The 22,343-nt window shown below is 36.3% G+C and overlaps 1 protein-coding gene across 1 annotated transcript in view; it reads left to right on the top strand.

The window, feature by feature from the left end:
• The first annotated feature begins 3,723 nt into the window (after nucleotides 1–3,723).
• Nucleotides 3,724–22,343, top strand: part of LOC143231302 (protein O-mannosyl-transferase Tmtc3-like) — a 44,256-nt gene continuing 25,636 nt past the window's right edge. The window contains exons 1-5 of the mRNA XM_076465853.1: nucleotides 3,724–3,878; nucleotides 4,299–4,436; nucleotides 5,875–5,968; nucleotides 7,990–8,124; nucleotides 18,528–18,610. Coding sequence (XP_076321968.1) covers nucleotides 3,724–3,878; nucleotides 4,299–4,436; nucleotides 5,875–5,968; nucleotides 7,990–8,124; nucleotides 18,528–18,610 — 605 coding nt within the window. The remainder of the gene's footprint in view (nucleotides 3,879–4,298; nucleotides 4,437–5,874; nucleotides 5,969–7,989; nucleotides 8,125–18,527; nucleotides 18,611–22,343) is intronic.

Here is a 22,343-nt window from a genome sequence, read left to right on the forward strand (position 1 = left end):
GACGTCTAAGGGTGAAACATTATGACTAGTGCTTTCACCTTTGTTCATTAGTCATAACTTGAGATAAACAAGTTATGTGTTCGTTTGTATAAAACTGGCAGACAAATCACAAACTCTCTTTCAGTATCTTCAGTTTTATTATAACAAAAGACAATATAATAGATATATTTTATAATATATATATTTTATTTTACGTATTAAAAATCACAATTCTTTACTATCGCTCATTACAGAATAAAATTTACAATCAAATAAACTGTTATGTTTACTGTGACGATGAAGAACGTTACACATAACAGTCACTCAAACAGACTAATGTATTCACGTACTGTACACTTAAAGCTAATTGTACGTTTGTGAAATTCTCAATATTTGATGGTACATTATATTACACTTCTTAGTTAACACTTTCTGTTTACAATCTGGAACTCATATATCAAGTCATCCCTCAAGTAATGTACGATTTCAGGTTCAGAAAAAGAGAAAGGATTTCAAACCCTTTCAATGTTATTTAATCAATAATATATGTTCCATTATTATTAATTACTTCCTGATTCACAAGCTTCTGAATGTCACTTTATTAAATTCTTGGAGTTTGGAGGAAAAGAATGTAGAGAGGGTAGTTTTAACATCTCCATGTGTTCCAAGCTCTTTTCTATCAAGATAGTTCTACAAACTTTGGAATAGATGATAATCAGATGGGACAAGGTCTGTAGAATAAGGAGGATGTGGAAGTTTTTCCCAGTCTAGCTCTTCAATCTTTGCAGATGTGATCTTTGCTGTATGGGGCCGTGCATTATCCTGGTGTAACACAATACCTTTACGACCGATCAAAGTAGACCTTTTTCCTTTCAGTGCAACATTCAAGTGCTCTAACTGTTGACAATAATGTGTGATGTAGTCGTTACATCGAGCGGTAGCAACTCAAAGTGGATCACACCAACAACGTTCCACCAAACATTTAACAAGACTTTCCCATGGTGTAGGTCCATTTTTTGGCTGTGCTTTAGCCAGTTTACCTGCACTGAGCCATTGTCTGAGGCATTTAACACTTTTATAAGATATCAAGTTTTCATTTTCAGTCACTAACCTGTCCAAACAAGGTGAGTTACGTTCACGAGAGTACAGATGTCCACTCCTGCTCTAAGATTGGCTTCTGTCAAATCATGGGGACACATTTTCCAAGCTTTTGCAGATGATGGTGAACTGTTGAATGAATTGAATTAAACTTATGTGCTAGTTCTTCAACTGTTACAACACAATCTTCATCAAGTGTAACCAACAGCAAGTCATCATTAAACTCAACAGGATGACCGGAATGTGACACATCACTTAAGCTGTAGTCACCTGATCTGAACTTCTGAAACCACCTTCTACATTTTCTTTCACTGAGAGAATCCGCACCATCAACACCTTGAATGTTTCATGTAATTTCTACTGCACTATTACCTTTTTTAAACTCATGAAACATTATATACCTAATGTGTTTCTTAGACACATCCATCTTCATAAGGGTTTATTTGATTAATGATCTGAAAAAGTAGAGTTGGGATAGTTTCTTTTATTTGTCTGAACATTTTTATACACGTTCTACTACATATTTTAGTTATTAAAACCTTCTACAAAGACAGAAATGATGATGTACTTTCTGTATTGAAAGTTTCGGACATTACTTATGGGATGACCTGATACTTTTCGCTCAAATACAACTTTACAAATATAACACACCAAGACCTGTACATATTTTAACTTCGTGAAGTTATGTTTGTTCAGACACGTAAAGTAATAACAGTATTGTTAATCATCTTACAAACTGGGCTGTCTGTCAAGTTTCTCTCAGGGATGAATTCCCCTGACAAATTGACAGTTTGTCATACAGTAACATTTCATATGTATACAAATAACGTACATGAATTATAAATACTGAATTACTAATGTCAAATTAATCTTCATATGAGTATAAATTTTGTTATTTTCATCAGTCACAAAACCACTACTTGAGAAATAATATATTCTTTATCATATAAGGAAAACAAAAACTAATGTTTCGTATGTGTAGCGTCCTCTGGCGACATCCCGCGAGATATCCTCTCTAACTACTTCCATGTAACATGAACGATTTCCGAAACCCTTGAGGGAAATTGATGTTGTTACATTGACTTACTTTCCTTTTATGATGTAATATGTTTATATTTTAATCATATTTTGCGTATAATTTGAGTTTTTTTGTCTATTTTCATTTGATAATTGTCATTCTATTTTGTTTATTACTTGTTATTACTATTGAATTTTACTTTGTGCAATCTTTTGTTTCGTCAAATTGATGCACAGTTAATGTTATTAAAGAGCAAACCGAACCGTTGCCATTCGTCTATGAAACTGGAAATAATGTTTTATAAAGCCCTTGTTTTTCTTAGGTCTGTCAAAATATATGCCAACCTTGGACTATTCCTACTTCTGTCAACACACAGCATGAAAACAGTACAACGGAACACAGAATGGTAATTACTTATCCCAGTCATCTCTCATGTAACGGGTTTTGAAAAGCCAATCAAATTTGAAGGAATACATTTTGTTCAAATGTTTCACCAATTTCTTAAAACCGTTTTTCATTATCGACCGAAACGCCCGGCATGGCTAAGTGAGTTAAGGGTAATTTGAGGGTCGCGGGTTCGTTCAAATCCCGGTCGTACCAGACGTGCTCGCCCTTTCAGCCGTGGGAGCGTTATAATGTGACGGTCAATCCCACCATTCGTTGGTAAAAGAGTAGCCGAAGAGTTGACAGTGGGACTAGCTGCCTTCCCTCTAATCGTACACTGCTAAATTAGGGACGGCTAGCGCAGATAGTCCTCGAGTAGCTTTGTGTGAAATTCTAAAAGGAAAAGGAAATCGACCGAAATATTAAATCGATGAACAATGAAAGCTAAGAAAGAAATAAAAGTGAGAGAAAAGACTAGAAAAGTAAGATAATAAAATAATGTGTCAAATAAAAATACTATTAATTCGAAGCATAAAAATAAATGTATAGGAGGAAAATTAATCAATATAATATACGATACAATTAACATGAGGGGAGAAATATTCGTTATAAATAATTAAAATAAATTAATTGTTAGGACTAGATATCATGATAAAAGAGGGATAAAGATATAACGTACATGAACGTATAAAGATATTAATGTAAAAAGAAGGAAATATGAATATATATGGGAATGAAAAATGATCATGGATTTTTGGAAATGAACAGAATAATGATTGGTGAATGAGAAACCTGTTAAATAATAAAAATCGTATAATGAGAATGGTAGTATAATCGAATGAGTGATATATACAGGGAGTGGCTGACGTCAGAAAGATCGTCTGGTCTTCCAAACAATGTTCAGTATATTTTCCATGCACTCTCGTGTGTCTTATTTCTAGTTAATGTGCCCAACAACGAGAGTATTATGTAAAAAGGTGCTCGTGATATTTTGCTTTAGAGATGTTAAAAAATAAATTTGTAAAACTATATTTAAGTGTTTAAGTCAAATAAAGGTGACACCTGGAGGCTGATATAAAAAATATGTTAAACTAATTAATTTATACAAATAGATACAGAAGATTATATTAAATTAATAGTATAGTATTATGTCTTTCTTTTTTAACGATGTCTAAATCAAAATATCCCTAACATCTTTTTCACTCATTTTCTGAAAATATTTTCTGGAAGACCAAACGACTACCATGACGTCACTAGACTCCCTCTATATATCAGTGATTACCAGTTTACACACACACGCCTCTGAAGAAGAAATGTCCACCTTTCGAAAGAGCTCAGCTCGTAAGGACTTCATTATTGTCTATCAGGAGGTATTGAACTTTCGTGTTTTTCTGGCATCGTAAAAAGGAAAAACATTGGATAAAACCATGAAATTTGATATGATACAGCTATTTAAGTTTAAACATTATACATAGGATATAATTAATATGAAAAAGTGAAGTAAAAATAAAAAATAAGAAAAACAAATGTGTGAAACGTTCGAATTAATCAACATTAATATTTTATATCAACTACGATTGATCATTAGTTTATTTTTAATCTTAAAATTGTACTTTTATATAATGAAATAAAACGCGTTCGTCAAAATTGAAAGATCATATTTCTGTGATATTATTTTAAGATTTGAATCTGGTTAACAAAATCCATATTTATAGTCATTGGAAGTCAGTTACCGACAATCCCATACTAGACTTCCCTCTATTGCTAATTAAAAACAACAAACTATTGTAGCCTAAACTTCAAACCTTTCTCCTTTTAGGTTAAGCGAAAAAACTCTGTTCCTGTCTGGTTTAAAAATAAATCCTTCTAATGCTAAACTGCATAATAATGTGGGAAAAGTGTTGGAAGCAGAATATCGCCACCAGGAAGCTCTGCTTTACTATAATCAAGCCATCACGTAATGTATATAAATTTGTTTACTTCATGTGCAAAGACATATGTAATTTTCTTATTACGCTATAATATTCTCAGTATTGTAAAGATAACATTTCCATACGATCATGCTAAATCATACTTTAAACTGTGTTAGAATTAGCTGATTAATTAATATTTGAGATCTAGTTTATTAATTCATTCCTCACATATTATTTGATTAAGCCTTATTCTACTAATCTAAGCTATAGACTGTGTGAGATTTACCTCATTAATCCTTACTTTATATAGTTTGAAAATAATTCTATTACTCTATAATTTATATTTCATAATATTTAACTTATAATCCATGCTTTATATTGGACACGTTTCAAATCATTAATTCATACTTTGGTCTTTGCCCTCAATGTTCGAATTTATATTTTCAATTCGAAGTCTCTAAGCTCATTTCTCACCAAAGCTTCAGTTTTTGTTACGTGACTGTCTTTATGACTAAATCAACTATTTATTCACGATAATGTGGTATTTATAGAACTGAAAACTGTGAAAGTTAACGAACAGTTTCTTAAGTAATTTCCAGACAAAGTAAGAAACGTTAAAGTTACCATGGTGACTACGTTCTTTACCTGAGGAAAACAACTGTGTCCGTACCTTCTCCTTTCTATAGGACAGGAGTGATTCATTGGTTAGCACGCTCGAAGTGTGAATCCAACATTCATAATTCGCATCAATTGTCGCATAAAAAACGCGATCCGCACATTGACAAAATGGATACACTATAAGCAAAACGTTCAAATCCCACCATATAGAGCAGTCCAAGAGTTGGCGGTGGGTGCTGTTCACTAACTGCTTTCCAGGTAATATATCAGCTCGAAATTACGAATAACTTAAACACAAACATCGTCTTTCAGTTAAATGTAAATTATATAACTAACTAGGTTTTCTCTGTTTTCTTAAAATAACTCTTTTAATACGAAAACATTATATGTGAATGTATTATTGCACTTAAAGTTCCAGTGACTACTTGGTTAACGTGTTTGTAACATTAAAGTTCAAGTAACTACTTGGTTAACGTGTTTGTAACATTAAAGTTCAAGTAACTACTTGGTTAACGTGTCTGTAATATTAAAGTTCAAGTAACTACTTGGTTAACGTGTCTGTAATATTAAAGTTCAAGTAACTACTTGGTTAACGTGTTTGTAACATTAAAGTTCAAAAAAACTACTTGGTTAACGTGTTTGTAACATTAAGGTTCAAGAAACTTCTTCAGTAGTACTTAGTAAACTCGATAAATGATGTAGTGTGTTTTTGGTGTTTACTCATAAGGTGTATGAATATAAGATGGTGAATACCATCTCCACTGCGATTTGTCCGTATGTTGATTACCTTTAGTGTTTAGAGTTTCGTTTCCTAATAACACACTTACTGAGAAACAGTTTTTTTTTTTATTTTGTTTTTAATAGATTGCAACCGAATGACGTTCGCGGGTTTCTGAACGCTGGCCGAGTGTTGACATACTTAAAGCGTTATCAAGAGGCGGAGGATTCCTACCGAAAGGTAGTGAACAGGTTACACACCTTTCTATGATCACTTCTCTGATCAAAAATTGATAATTGACCTTCATGACAAATAAACACTTTTTAAAATCCTCATAAAAAGGTTTATTCAGATATACGTGTGTGTTTTCTTCTTGCAAAGCCACATCGGGCTATCTGCTGAGTCTACCGATGGGAATCTAACTCCCGATTTTAGCGTTGTAAGTCCGTAGACTTACCGCTATACCAGCGAGGTACAGATAGGATATGCAAATAACGATTATATTACTAATAACTCTACGCACACGATTTTATTCACTATAGAATATATACAGAAAAAAATAAAAAATATTTTCTCTTAAGCCTATTCGTTCAATTTATTAAAAATATTACAGTCAGTACTATTCTGTTTATAATTTGTCAGCAACTAATCAACGAATAAGATCTTTTTTAACAAGTATTTCATGTTCTATCAGAGTGTTGCTGTTGTTTAGATGTTTTGAATTAAGTACAAAGCTGCACAATGGGCTATTACTGCTCTGCCCACCAAGGGTATCGGAACCCGGTTTTTAGGGTTGTAAATCTGCAGAGAAACCACTGTGTGGCTGGGGCCTATCGAAGGGTAAAGAAGATAATTATTTACTATGTTGTTATTTAATAAATATTAACAAAAAATTATATATCACATACTTTTTATATACATATATTTGTATGATGTGGAAAACCAGATGCAGTCTTCGGCTACACTTATCTAAAAGAGGCTATTGATTTAAATGTAATTACTAAAGAAAACTCAATGAAGGTACACATCATATTAAGACGGGTCTGGTTTATAAATAAGATACTCTCCGTAGCTCAGCCTATTCAACGTTTTAACGTATCTACAAACTATAATCAATATTTGTTCAACGATTTGCGATCAATATGGCAGGTTTTTGTAGGAACCGTCTTTGTATTATTATGCTATTCTTCAATGTGAACCAAGCAATAATTGTTTCAGTCGTTTTCACATTTGGGCCCGGCATGGCCAAGCGTGTTAAGGCGTGCGACTCGTAATCTGAGAGTCACGGGTTCGAATCCCCATCGCGCCAAACATGCTCGCCTTTTCAGCCGTGGGGGCGTTATAATGTGACGGTCACTCCCACTATTCGTTGGTAAAAGAGTAGCCCAAGAGATTGGCGGTGGGTGGTGATGACTACCTGCCTTCCCTCTAGTCTTATGCTGCTAAATTACGAACGGCTAGCACAGATAGCCCTCGAGTAGCTTTGTGCGAAATTCCAAAAAAGAAACAAACAAGTTTTCACATTTACACAATTCTCTTACGAATTTATTAATATCTGCACAACGACAGCTACTAATCATAATTGCTAAATTCGATTCAAATTGGAATTTTCCCTTTTTCATAGGCTCTATAATTATGGTCTTACTAGCAGTTGTTCCTTACGATATAATCTAGGTCGATTATCTTTCCCTCAGTCCTTATAAAATCATCTTTACGATGACAAATCGTTTCTGCTTTCGGATAAATTTCTTCACTATCTTCATTAAGTTTCAACATTTCTCCAAAATGAGCGGCCCGGCATGGCCAAGCGCGTAAGGCGCGCGACTCGTAATCCGAGTGTCGCGGGTTCGCGCCCGCGTCGCGCCAAACATGCTCGCCCTCCCAGCCGTGGGGGCATTATAAAGTGACGGTCAATCCCACTTTTCGTTGGTAAAAGAGTAGCCCAAGAGTTGGCGGTGGGTGGTGATGACTAGCTGCCTTCCCTCTAGTCTTACACTACAAAATTAGGGACGGCTAGCACAGATAGCCCTCGAGTAGCTTTGTGCGAAATTCCAAAAAACCAAACCAAATCCAAGATGAGCCAAACTCCGCAAACCTAATAACGAATATTGTTTCATATCACTTAGAAATACATTAATTTATTATTTTAATTATCCATAACAACCGCTCTAATTTTCCTTAATGATTTAAATTAGTGTTTATTGAAATCAATCAGTTCTCACTTTCCTCAGATCTGTGTTATTCTGTCTTTATTATATAAGGCGAAGAATATGCTGCCCCAAGTGGAAGACTTAACAACGACAGAAACCCACGTGACCAACAGTCATCTACAGGTGTTTCTAAGCCTCGCTTCGCTGCTCTCTAGAAATACCAGCCGTCTAGAAGAGGCGGATGCTGTTAAGTATTTCTTTCGTGTGTTTATTTTTTCATAGTTTTATTTGAAATTTTATATTTTTAAATATTTACGTGTACTTAGAAATTACAAATGAAATGTAGTTGTCTAGTTTAGCTCAGTTTATTGTTTATTTGGATGTTGTTACACTGAACTGGGAGTGTCCATTTTTACACTTGTTTGGATATTGTTGTACTGAAATGTGAGTGTTCAGCTTAATACTTGTTTGGATATTGTTGTACTGAAATGTGTGTGTTCAGCATAATACTTGTTTGGATATTTTTGTACTGAAATGTGAGTGTTTATTATGACACTTGTTTGGATATTGTTGTACTGAAATGTGAGTGTTTAGTTTAATACTTGTTTGGATATTGTTGTACTGAAATGTGAGTGTTTATTATGACAGTTGTTCGATATTGTTGTACTGAAATGTGAGTGTTTAGTTTAATACTTGTTTGGATATTGTTGTACTGAAATGTGAGTGTTTATTATGACAGTTGTTCGATATTGTTGTACTGAAATGTGAGTGTTTAGTTTAATACTTGTTTGGATATTGTTGTACTGAAATGTGAGTGTTCAGTTTAATACTTGTTTGGATATTGTTGTACTGAAATATGAGTGTTTATTATGACACTTGTTTGGATATTGTTGTACTGAAATGTGAGTGTTTATTATGACACTTGTTTGGATATTGTTGTACTGAAATGTGAGTGTTTATTATGACACTTGTTTGGATATTGTTGTACTGAAATGTGAGTGTTCAGTTTAATACTTGTTTGGATATTGTTGTACTGAAATGTGAGTGTTTATTATGACAGTTGTTCGATATTGTTGTACTGAAATGTGAGTGTTTAGTTTAATACTTGTTTGGATATTGTTGTACTGAAATGTGAGTGTTCAGTTTAATACTTGTTTGGATATTGTTGTACTGAAATATGAGTGTTTATTATGACACTTGTTTGGATATTGTTGTACTGAAATATGAGTGTTTATTATGACACTTGTTTGGATATTGTTGTACTGAAATGTGAGTGTTTATTATGACACTTGTTTGGATATTGTTGTACTGAAATGTGAGTGTTCAGTTTAATACTTGTTTGGATATTGTTGTACTGAAATGTGAGTGTTCAGTTTAATACTTGTTTGGATATTGTTGTACTGAAATGTGAGTGTTCAGCTGAATACTTGTTTGGATATTGTTGTACTGAAATGTGAGTGTTCAGCTTAATACTTGTTTGGATATTGTTGTACTGAAATGTGAGTGTTTATTATGACAGTTGTTCGATATTGTTGTACTGAAATGTGAGTGTTCAGCTTAATACTTGTTTGGATATTGTTGTACTGAAATGTGAGTGTTTATTATGACAGTTGTTCGATATTGTTGTACTGAAATGTGAGTGTTTAGTTTAATACTTGTTTGGATATTGTTGTACTGAAATGTGAGTGTTTATTATGACACTTGTTTGGATATTGTTGTATTGAAATGTGAGTGTTTATTATGACACTTGTTTGGATATTGTTGTACTGAAATGTGAGTGTTCAGTTTAATACTTGTTTGGATATTGTTGTACTGAAATGTGAGTGTTCAGCTGAATACTTGTTTGGATATTGTTGTACTGAAATGTGAGTGTTCAGCTTAATACTTGTTTGGATATTGTTGTACTGAAATGTGAGTGTTCAGCTTAATACTTGTTTGGATATTGTTGTACTGAAATGTGAGTGTTTATTATGACACTTGTTTGGATATTGTTGTACTGAAATGTGAGTGTTTATTATGACACTTGTTTGGATATTGTTGTACTGAAATGTGAGTGTTCAGCTGAATACTTGTTTGGATATTGTTGTACTGAAATGTGAGTGTTCAGCTGAATACTTGTTTGGATATTGTTGTACTGAAATGTGAGTGTTCAGCTGAATACTTGTTTGGATATTGTTGTACTGAAATGTGAGTGTTCAGCTGAATACTTGTTTGGATATTGTTGTACTGAAATGTGAGTGTTTATTATGACACTTGTTTGGATATTGTTGTACTGAAATGTGAGTGTTTATTATGACACTTGTTTGGATATTGTTGTACTGAAATGTGAGTGTTCAGTTTAATACTTGTTTGGATATTGTTGTACTGAAATGTGAGTGTTCAGCTTAATACTTGTTTGGATATTAATGTACTGAAATGTGAGTGTACAGCTTAATACTTGTTTGGATATTAATGTACTGAAATGTGAGTGTATAGCTTAATACTTGTTTGAATATTAATGTACTGAAATGTGAGTGTACAGCTTAATACTTGTTTGGATATTGTTGTACTGAAATGTGAGTGTTTATTATGACACTTTTTTGGATATTGTTTAACTGAAATGTGAGTGTTTATTATGACACTTGTTTGGATATTGTTTAACTGAAATGTGAGTGTACAGCTTAATACTTGTTTGAATATTGTTGTACTGAAATGTGAGTGTTTATTATGACACTTTTTTCGATATTGTTGTTCTGAAATGTGAGTGTTCAGTTTAATACTTCTTTGGATATTGTTGTACTGAAATGTGAGTGTTCAGCTTAATACTTGTTTGGATATTGTTGTACTGAAATGTGAGTGTTCAGCTTAATACTTGTTTGGATATTGTTGTACTGAAATGTGAGTGTTCAGCTGAATACTTGTTTGGATATTGTTGTACTGAAATGTGAGTGTTCAGCTGAATACTTGTTTGGATATTGTTGTACTGAAATGTGAGTGTTCAGCTTAATACTTGTTTGGATATTGTTATACTGAAATGTGAGTGTTTATTATGACACTTTTTTCGATATTTTTGCTCTGAAATGTGAGTGTTCAGTTTAATACTTCTTTGGATATTGTTGTACTGAAATGTGAGTGTTCAGCTTAATACTTGTTTGGATATTGTTGTACTGAAATGTGAGTGTTCAGCTTAATACTTGTTTGGATATTGTTGTACTGAAATGTGAGTGTTCAGCTGAATACTTGTTTGGATATTGTTGTACTGAAATGTGAGTGTTTATTATGACACTTTTTTCGATATTGTTGTTCTGAAATGTGAGTGTTCAGTTTAATACTTCTTTGGATATTGTTGTACTGAAATGTGAGTGTTCAGCTTAATACTTGTTTGGATATTGTTGTACTGAAATGTGAGTGTTCAGCTTAATACTTGTTTGTATATTGTTGTACTGAAATGTGAGTGTTCAGCTTAATACTTGTTTGGATATTGTTCTACTGAAATGTGAGTGTTCAGCTTAATACTTGTTTGGATATTGTTGTACTGAAATGTGAGTGTTCAGTTTAATACTTGTTTGGATATTGTTGTACTGAAATGTGTGTATATAGGTAAAAAGTTGTTTAAGTATTGTATTACAAGAGTATGGAGATCTAAGAATTAATTAATCAAAGCTCCCCTCGGTGTGGATTCCTGTACGTGGTGAGGGGACCTCCCAGGGAAGGTTCTGTTCTATCTGGTTACCTTCTCTGGGATCTAAACATCCACCCACGTGTTTGCCGTGCGTGGCGACCCGTGAAGGGGAGGAGAGGATCCTGGTGGTTGAGGGGTCCAACCCTAACACACCACTTTGGCCTCGAATTCCTGTAGACGGGCGGCCTTTGGGTGACCCCCCTTGGGTCAATCGGCTGGTCCACTTGGGCTAGAGTCAACCAAGTACCACTGTTGGAAGTTCTCAACGGGTGTTGTGGACATTGTGCCTGATGCTGGTGTTTGGGTATAGTGCTCACGAAACCCTGGCGTTGCTGCATTGTCCTTGCGTGACTTTGTAGTGCGTCCCCTTGTAGGGCTCCATGGTGGGTGGGGTCAGTGGGTACCGAAAATTTTTCTTTTTCCTATGGATCCTCTAAAAATTTAAATAAAATTGTAAAAAAACAGTCAATGGGTAAGCGACCACGTCTTGAATACTCAGAACAGCAATCTTCAACATCAGTAACACACGTACCTCATTTTCTTATATTACATTCTCTTTCGGAAAAACCTTTAGGGCAAATGTCCCCTTTTTTTATTCAAAAGGGACTAGAGGGACTTGCTGGCTCTCCAAAATCAGTAAAGAAACTTCGATCTGGTGACATATTGGTTGAAACATCCACATCCCAACACAGTGAACTCCTCTTGAATTCAACGGCAACTGGGGATATACCTATTGAGGTTACACCCCATGCTACCTTGAATTCTTCACAAGGAGTTATTGTTGAAAGGGATTTGAAGAACGTTCCCGAGTCAGAGATTCTCGCTGGTCTCTCCACTCAAGGAGTTTCTGCAGTGAGGCGCATCTCCACTCGCAAAGATGGAGTTACACTGCCAACAAATACCCTCGTTTTAATATTTACTTCACCACGTGCACCTGCCACCATCAAGGCAGGTTATCTCATTTGCAGGGTTCGGCCATACATACCAAACCCTCTTCGATGTTTCCAATGTCAGAGATTCGGCCACTCAAAGACATCTTGTCGTGGTTCCCTGACATGTGCTCGTTGTGGAGGCAAGGACCACGATTACTGTGACATGAACCCACATTGCGTAAACTGCAATGGTTCTCACCCCTCTTACTTTCATTCTTGCCCAAAATGGTTGGAGGAAAAAGAGGTGCAGCGTTTGAAAACGACACATAACATTAGTTATCCTGAGGCTCGGAAATTGCTGTCCACAACTCCATCTCGGACATATGCTGCTGCACTTCATTCCACAACTACAGTGGGAGTGTAGACAGATCTCTCTGTGCCTCCAAGTGAATCGTTTTCAAAACAAATGAAAAGCCCTTTGACCTCCGTGGTTAAAAAGGTTGATGAATCGACTTCCACACCCATCTCTGTTCCTCCCATACCTTCCAACAAACCTCAAGATCCACGTCCTTTAGTTTCAAATACAGGCATTTCTTCTGATACACTCTTTTCTCCCACCACAAGAGACAAAACAATTATTCATTCGCGTCCTCAGTCACAGGATTCCCCTTCCAATAACAAAAACCTGCCAACCCGACCCAGAGCAGGATCCATGGAGGTTGATAGACCTCCTCCGACTAAAGACAGTAAAGAAAAAAGACGTGGTCGTAAACCGAAGGGTTCTCCAGCCACTTCACCTACTCGTTCTTAAAAATGGCCACCTTGATACAATGGAACTGTCGAGGTTTACGCTCTAATCTGGATGATATCAAAACGCTGATTGCTTCCTACCATCCTGTTTGTCCTTCTTTACAAGAAATATTTCTCAAAACTGCTGATACTGTCTCCATTCGGCAGTTTTCTCTGTACAGAAATGACAGGTTGTGTGATGGTCGAGTACATGGAGGGGTGGCACTGTTGGTTGATCAACACGTGCCCACCCTGTCTTTGTCACTCAACACACCCTTGTAGGCTGTAGCCATCCGTGTTTCCTTGGGTCATACCATCACTGTTTGTTTTCTGTACCTGTCCCCTGGAGAGACATATGATCAATCAGATCTTGATGCTCTCGTTGAACAATTGCCATCTCCTTTTCTAATCCTAGGGGATTTTAATGGACATCCTTCCCTCTGGGGAAGTGCTATTATTGATGGGAGGGGCCGATCTGTAGAGCGGATGCTCTCTGATCACAATCTTTCTCTTTTCAATACTGATTCTTCCACTTATTTTCATGCACCTAGTCAGTCCTTTACCACTATTGACCTCTCAGTTTGCTCCCCTTCATTATTCTCCCATTTTTCATGGAGGGTTGACAGTAATCCACTAGGCAGTGATCATTTTCCGATCTTTTTGAGAGAGACTGGCCGTGGTCGATGCCACCCTACCCGCGTGCCCCGGTGGAAGCTGGATCAGGCAGACTGGTCCACTTTCACTGCTCTCGCAGAACTTGATCATGCCATCGTAAATCAGCCATCAATAGACGACTGTGTAGCAGCGGTAACTGACTGTATTACACATGCAGCTGCTCAGTGTATTCCTGAAACCTCGACACGTTTTCCACGATATCCTCGTCCGTGGTGGAATCCTGCTTGCCACTTAGCACGGAAGGCTCAAAAGCGGGCCTGGGATACTTTTCGTAGATATCCCACACTTTCAAACCGGGTTTCTTTCCAACGGGCCCGTGCACATGCTAGGTGGGTAAGACGTCAAACCCAGAAGGAATCTTGGATTAAGTTCACAACCAGCATATCTTCTACCACCAGTTCCAAGATCATATGGGACAGGATTCGACAGGTTAATGGACACTACAATTCTATCACCCTCTCGATCTTACTCTCTGATGGTCAGGAGGTGACTGATGTTCGGAACATCGCTAACACTCTAGGTGAAAGCTTTTGCCGGGTATCTAGCACTTCTGCTTGTTCCTCCGCCTTCCTGGCCATCAAGACTCGGGCAGAGCGATCACCTCTTTCCTTTCGAACTGACTGTTTCTTTGACTATAATTGTCCCTTTACCCTGGTGGAACTAAAAATGGCCCTTCATCGGTCTGCCAGTACGTCTGTTGGACCTGATGATATTCATTATGACATGCTGCACCATCTATCTCCTGCTTCTCTTGATGTCCTTCTGATTGTTTTCAACCGGATCTGGCAGGAGAATGTTTTTCCTGATGCCTGGCGCCAGGCTATTATTTTACCTTTCTCTAAGCCAGGGAAAGATCCCAAGATTCCTTCAAACTACCTTCCAATTGCTTTGACGAGCTGTCTCTGTAAGACATTAGAAAGGATGGTTAATGCTCGTCTTGTTTGGTTCCTTGAATCAAACAACCTCCTCTCGCCCACCTAGTGTGGGTTCCGTCGACAGCACTCCACCACAGACCACCTAATTCGTCTTGAAACATCTATCAGAGAAGCCTTTCTCAATCGCCAACATCTTGTATCAATATTCTTTAACATAGAAAAGGCTTACGACACAACATGGAGGTATGGCGTTTTGCGAGACCTCCACAGATATGGGTTACGTGGCCATCTACCCATGTTTATTAAAAAAATTTTAATGGACAGGAGATTCCAAGTTCGTGTGGGTTTGACACTTTCCCGTTCTTTTGTACAGGAACTTGGAGTCCCTCAAGGCTGTGTATTGAGTGTTACACTCTTCAGTATGAAGATAAATGTCATCACTGAACAACTCCCTCTCACTGTCGCGAATGGGCTGTATGTCGACGACTTTCACATCTCATGTCAGTCGTCAAACATGAGATATATTGAGCGGCAACTACAAACCGCCCTCAATTGTGTACGGAAGTGGACTCTGGCGAACGGCTTTAATTTCTCTCTTTCCAAAACTGTATGCATGCACTTTTGCCGTCGACGAGGTATTCACCCTGATCCTGAACTTCATATCGGTGAAGTTTTGCTGCCAGTGGTCCCGGAGACCAAGTTCTTGGGGCTTATCTTTGATCGTAAACTGACCTTTATACCACACTTAAAGCAGCTTCGGGTCAAATGCACAAGAGCACTGAACATCCTCCGTGTTTTCTCTTCTACCAGTTGGGGGGCAGATCGCTGATCAATGTTAAAGGTATATCGTGCTCTTATTAGATTGAAACTCGATTATGGATCAATGGTCTATGGCTCTGCCAGACCCTCGGCCTTAAAGATGCTGGACCCCATTCATCACCAAGGACTTTGACTCTGCACTGTGGCTTTCCGTACCTCTCCAGTTCAAAGTATATACATTGAATCTCATGAACCTTCTCTACACCTTCGCCGTTTGCAACTATCTTTACAATATACTTCGAAACTTCATTCCTTACCAAAGCATCCCACCTGGAAATGTGTTTTCCTTCCTCGGTGGGCAGTACTTTTTTCAGAACAGACAATCTGTCATTGCTCTGTTTGGCCTTCGCATCCGGGCGCTATTGGATGAATTGGGTCTGTCCTTGGATAACATTGCAGATTCCACAGGTTGGCCCATCCCACCATGGCTTATTACAGCCCCCAAATGTGACCTTTCTTTCAGTCACCTAAAAAAGGCAGATACTCCAGATTGGAAGTACCGTCTTTCATTCAATGAATATCTTTCAAACAATCATTCAGTTCCCATTTATACAGATGGTTTCAAATCAGGTAATTTAGTGGGCTCTGCTATGGTTTGCTATGGGTCAGTAGTTGCGCGCAGAATCCCTTCTACAGCTTCTGTGTTCACTGCTGAACTGTATGCCATATCTCTTGCCCTGGATCATATTGCAGCTGAGCAGTACTCCAACTGCACTATTTATACTGATTCGCTTAGTTCTATACTTGCCTTGGAATCGCTACACGTTAGCTCACATCTTATTCCCGCTGATATTCGAAACCGACTGGCCCATTTCTCATTAGCAGCTACTTCAATCCAGTTTTTCTGGATACCAGGCCATGTTGGTATTCGCGGGAACGAGCTTGCAGACATGGCAGCTAAATATGTCTGCTTCAGCACCATCACTCCTATGCCTATTCCGTACATGGACTATGGTGTTGTCTTCAAGGCTCGGCTCCGTGCCAGCTGGCAGTCCACTTGGAGTGAGCAACGTGACAACAAACTTTTTCAAATCAAACCCAAAATTAGACTTTGGCCATCTAGCTTCCGTAGAGTTCGGAAGGAGGAAGTTGTTCTCACTAGGCTACGCATTGGTCACAGTTTTTTAACTCATTATTTTCTTTTATCTGGAACTGATGCACCAATGTGTAGTTTGTGTAACACTCAAATCACTATCAGCCACGTTTTACTTTCTTGCCATCGTTACAATTCTCAACGACGGCAATATTTTAAACATATTTTTTCCCAGGGTCAGTCTGTAACATTGGACAGTTATTGGTGATGGTGACTCTGTCCACCTTGATAATGTTTTTAATTTTTTAATGGCCATTAATCTTTTTAATCTCATTTAAGTGTTGCATATTTATTCATTACACCTTTTTAATTGTGGTTCCTTTTTTACAGTTTTAATCTCTCTCATTCAATTTGACATTGGACAATGGCCAGAACATTAAATAACTCGACACCAGGACTGGAAAGGCCAACTTCAGGTGACTAACGCTACTGTTTGAACTATCCGTTTGAACTGCTCGTTAGTCGTCCTGGCGAGTTGTTATTATACTTTTGCTGCATATCATTTCACACTTTTACTACTTTACTTTTTAGTACTGGCCATATTGACTCATAACCCGGAACCAGGACTGGAAAGACCAGCTTCAGGTGACTGACGGTGGTTTTTATACTTACCTGTTAGTCTTCCTGGCGGGTTATGATCATTACCATTCTGCTACAGGTAGTCCTTTACAACTTTGTTGACGGATGTCAACATTGGTTTTTACGCCATTTTCTGTTTTAATTGCCGTTTTGCTTTTATCTTCAATTACTTTTACAAATTTTACTCCATTTACTTGACTTTTATCTTTTTTACTGGACATTTGGCTACTCATTATTACGATTTTGCGGAGTGTCTTTTAAAACTTTTATTCTTTTACATTTTGATACTGGTTGCTATGACGCATAACCCGGAACCAGGACTGGAAAGACCAACTTCAGGTGACTGACGGTGGTTCTTGAACTTACCTGTTAGTCTTCCTGGCGGGTTATGATCATTACCATTATGCTAGAGTAAATACCTTACAATTTCTTATAATCTGCCTTTTATCTTAACATTGTAGACTAGGTGTCAACATTGGTTTTATATTTTGTTTTACCTTCATTTCCATTTATGTCTATTATTACATTTATTTATTTATTTTTTTACATTTTTACCGAATGTCTGGCGCAGATACCCTCGCTGCTTTGTGCCATAAAACACTAAATCAATCAATCAATCAATAATCAGAGCTACATAGTTCTGGTCAACTTCGTCATATTACCTATTTCAAAGTAAATTGTCCTCGGTTTAATCTAAAGTAATTCTTTACTGTATCATACACTTATTTCTATTTTCAATATTTTTTTCTGTACGAATATTGTATGTATAGTACCTTTTCTGAGTATTATAGTATTAATGTCATGGATTCCTTCAACATATATTTTGACATGATTAAAATTCTTTCTGTTCACTCAACACTGCCTGTACATGCAACTCACGGTAGTTTTATATTAAGTATGTAACGGTGTTATTATTAGGCTTTGTAATTTAAAATGTTTTTGTGTGATTTTCATGTTTGAATGACATCACAGATGATAAAGTGAAACTTAGATTCCTTTCGACAGAATGTGATTTAGTATTATTCATCTGATTTATTGGGTGGGCTGTTGTTATTTTTATATTTTCCACTTGTGTTGTACGTCAGCCAACAAAGGTAAGTTGTGTTCCTAAGAAAAGAAAAGTGAATCTAACAATTTATTTTCATTGTTTCAAACATAAAACCAAACAAAGGGACATTGTTCCACAGTAACTGTAAACACTGTACTTGTTTAAAATAGAAACTACAACACAATCTGATTTATTACCAAATGTATAAAATACTTTCCTTCTGCATGGTTAACTTTAGTTGTATCGAGAGGCTATTCGACTACGATCCGACTATATGGCTGCCTACTTAAATCGGGGTGATGTGTTGTTGAAGCTAAACAGGTAAAGTAATATTGTTCTTCTTACTAATTAATATACAAATTAAAATATAGTACATTTAGTAAAAGCAGATATTCCACACTTACAACAACACCTTTTAAAAAGTTCTTTAAGTTATTTAGTTTTATAATTCTGCTGTATTAGTTTGTGGTGGTTGTGTATAGTCAATAATAAAATACGTTTTAAACAAATATAATCAGGCAGAAAGTAACACTTTGTAAAGAGGGGTGGTGGGTTTGTTGATCGAAGGGGTATCTGAAATATCTCCTTAATAGGTCATCAAAACTATATATTGTTACATAGTATTTCCTTTTATAACACTATCTATGTAATGAATACGTCGCAAGTTCTAGTAATGTTTGTAAATATCATAGAACAATGTTTGAATTTCTTTCGTCTAATTTATTATATGATAACTAAAAAATGGTGTCAACCATTTTCTGTGACGTGACTTCATTTCAAACAGATATTTGCTTTTATAATTGTTATCAATAAATAGCAGTAATTTAAAAACAAGAATCGTATTCTTCGTATAAACATTGTTATCATTACCCCTGGAAGATAGCTTTTTACAGAAATCTCCTGTTCTTTTATAAATCTCAAATAGAGTGTTACACAGATATTATGAGCCAATAATAGATAAATAGTAAGTGTGACAGCTGGGATCTCATACCTTGGTTACATATGTAACCTTCCAATGTATACCTTTGTTACATATGTAACCTTCCAATGTATACCTTTGTTACACATGTAACCTTCCAATGTATACCTCTGTTACATATGCAACCTTCCAATGTATACCTCTGTTACATATGCAACCTTCCAATGTATACCTCTGTTGCATATGCAACCTTCCAATGTATACCTTTGTTGCACATGTAACCTTCCAATGTATACCTTTGTTGCACATGTAACCTTCCAATGTATACCTTTGTTGCACATGTAACCTTCCAATGTATACCTTTGTTGCACATGTAACCTTCCAATGTATACCTTTGTTACACATGTAACCTTCCAATGTATACCTCTGTTACACATGTAACCTTCCAATGTATATCTTTGTTACACATGTAACCTTCCAATGTATACCTCTGTTACACATGTAACCTTCCAATGTATACCTCTGTTACATATGCAACCTTCCAATGTATACCTCTGTTACATATGCAACCTTCCAATGTATACCTTTGTTGCACATGTAACCTTCCAATGTATACCTTTGTTACACATGTAACCTTCCAATGTATACCTTTGTTACACATGTAACCTTCCAATGTATACCTTTGTTACACATGTAACCTTCCAATGTATACCTCTGTTACACATGCAACCTTCCAATGTATACCTCTGTTACATATGCAACCTTCCAATGTATACCTCTGTTACATATGCAACCTTCCAATGTATACCTCTGTTACATATGCAACCTTCCAATGTATATCTCTGTTGCATATGCAACCTTCCAATGTATACCTTTGTTGCACATGTAACCTTCCAATGTATACCTTGTTGTTGCAACCTTCCAATGTAACCTTCCAATGTATACCTTTGTTACACATGTAACCTTCCAATATATACCTTTGTTACACATGTAACCTTCCAATGTATACCTTTGTTACACATGTAACCTTCCAATGTATACCTCTGTTACACATGCAACCTTCCAATGTATACCTCTGTTACATATGCAACCTTCCAATGTATACCTCTGTTACATATGCAACCTTCCAATGTATACCTCTGTTACATATGCAACCTTCCAATGTATACCTTTGTTGCATATGCAACCTTCCAATGTATACCATGGTTATATATGTAACCTTTCAATGTATACCATGGTTATATATGTAACCTTCCTATGTCTTTCCAAAGAAAAGATGTAAAAGTAACATATCCTCATAACAGTCCTTGTTCTTGAGGATTCATATTAGCAATTCTTACTTTCACTTCCTTTTACGGAAAGTTTGTTCTGTACTTGTAATATTAAACTAAAAACATTCGGTGGAGTTTTTCTGTTTTATCTACTCTTTTACTCTGTGGTTTATTTACCACTTATAAAATCTTCCATTGTTATATGAACTTGTGCTAAGGTTTAGTGATAACTTTAGAAGACTTTCATTATATTTTATATTAACTGGTGATGAGGGTTAAAGAAAGCTCTGTGGGACTTGCATTCCAAATTAAACCTGACATTCTTTAATAGCTCTTTAGGCTGAGAAACTTTAAATAATCGTCATTCTTTAATAGCTCTTTAAACTTTAAATAAATAACAACAGGAAACAACACGTCAGGATCTAACATTACCTACTGACTTAGTAATAAGATATAAAGAAGACAACAGTGAGAATCCATCATTACCTGCTGACTTGGTAATAGGATATAAAGGAAACAACACGTGAGGATCCAACATTACCTGTTGACTTGATAATAGGATATAAAGGAAACAACACGTGAGGATCCAACATTAACTGCTGACTTGGTAATAGGATATAAAGGAAACAACACGTGAGGATCCAACATTAACTGCTGACTTGGTAATAGGATATAAAGGAAACAACACGGGAGGATCCAACATTACCTGCTGACTTGGTAATAAGATATAAAGGAAACAACACGTGAGGATCCAACATTACCTGTTGACTTGATAATAGGATAAAAAGGAAACAACACGTGAGGATCCAACATTAACTGCTGACTTGGTAATAAGATATAAAGGAAACAACACGGGAGGATCCAACATTACCTGCTGACTTTGTAATAAGATATAAAGAAGACAACAGTGAGAATCCAGCATTACCTGCTGACTTGGTAATAGGATATAAAGAAGACAACAGTGAGAATCCAACATTACCTGCTGACTCGGTAATAAGATATAAAGAAGACAACACGTGAGGATCTAACATTACCTACTGACTTAGTAATAAGATATAAAGAAGGCAACAATGAGAATCCAGCATAACCTTCTGACTTGGTAATAGGATATAAAGAAGACAACAGTGAGAATCTAACATTAACTGCTGACTTGGTAATAAGATATAAAGGAAACAACACGTGAGGATCCAACATTACCTGTTGACTTGATAATAGGATATAAAGGAAACAACACGTGATGATCCAACATTACCTGCTGACTTGGTAATAAGATATAAAGGAAACAACACGTGAGGATCCAACATTACCTGCTGACTTGGTAATAGGATATAAACAAGACAACAGTGAGAATCTAACATTAACTGCGGACTTGGTAATAAGATATAAAGGAAACAACACGTGAGGATCCAACATTACCTGTTGACTTGATAATAAGATATAAAGGAAACAACACGTGAGGATCCAACATTACCTGCTGACTTGATAATGAGATATAAAGGAAACAACACGTGAGGATCCAACATTACCTGCTGACTTGGTAATAGGATATAAAGAAGACAACAGTGAGAATCTAACATTAACTGCTGACTTGGTAATAAGATATAAAGAAGACAACAGTGAGAATCTAACATTAACTGCTGACTTGGTAATAAGATATAAAGGAAACAACACGTGAGGATCCAACATTACCTGTTGACCATAATAGGCCTAACGTAATATCTTACATCAAGTATACGCAATAATACTGCAAATTTTACATATATATTTGTAGAAATGGCTGGTATGGATTGAGAAGGCTCTATGTAGAGGAGCGAAAAACGCTTCGACGTTCTTCGGTCATCGTCATTTTCATAGAAAAAGGAGG

Source organism: Tachypleus tridentatus, chromosome 11, assembly GCF_004210375.1.
Source record: "Tachypleus tridentatus isolate NWPU-2018 chromosome 11, ASM421037v1, whole genome shotgun sequence".
Taxonomy (NCBI): Eukaryota; Metazoa; Arthropoda; class Merostomata; order Xiphosura; family Limulidae; genus Tachypleus; species Tachypleus tridentatus.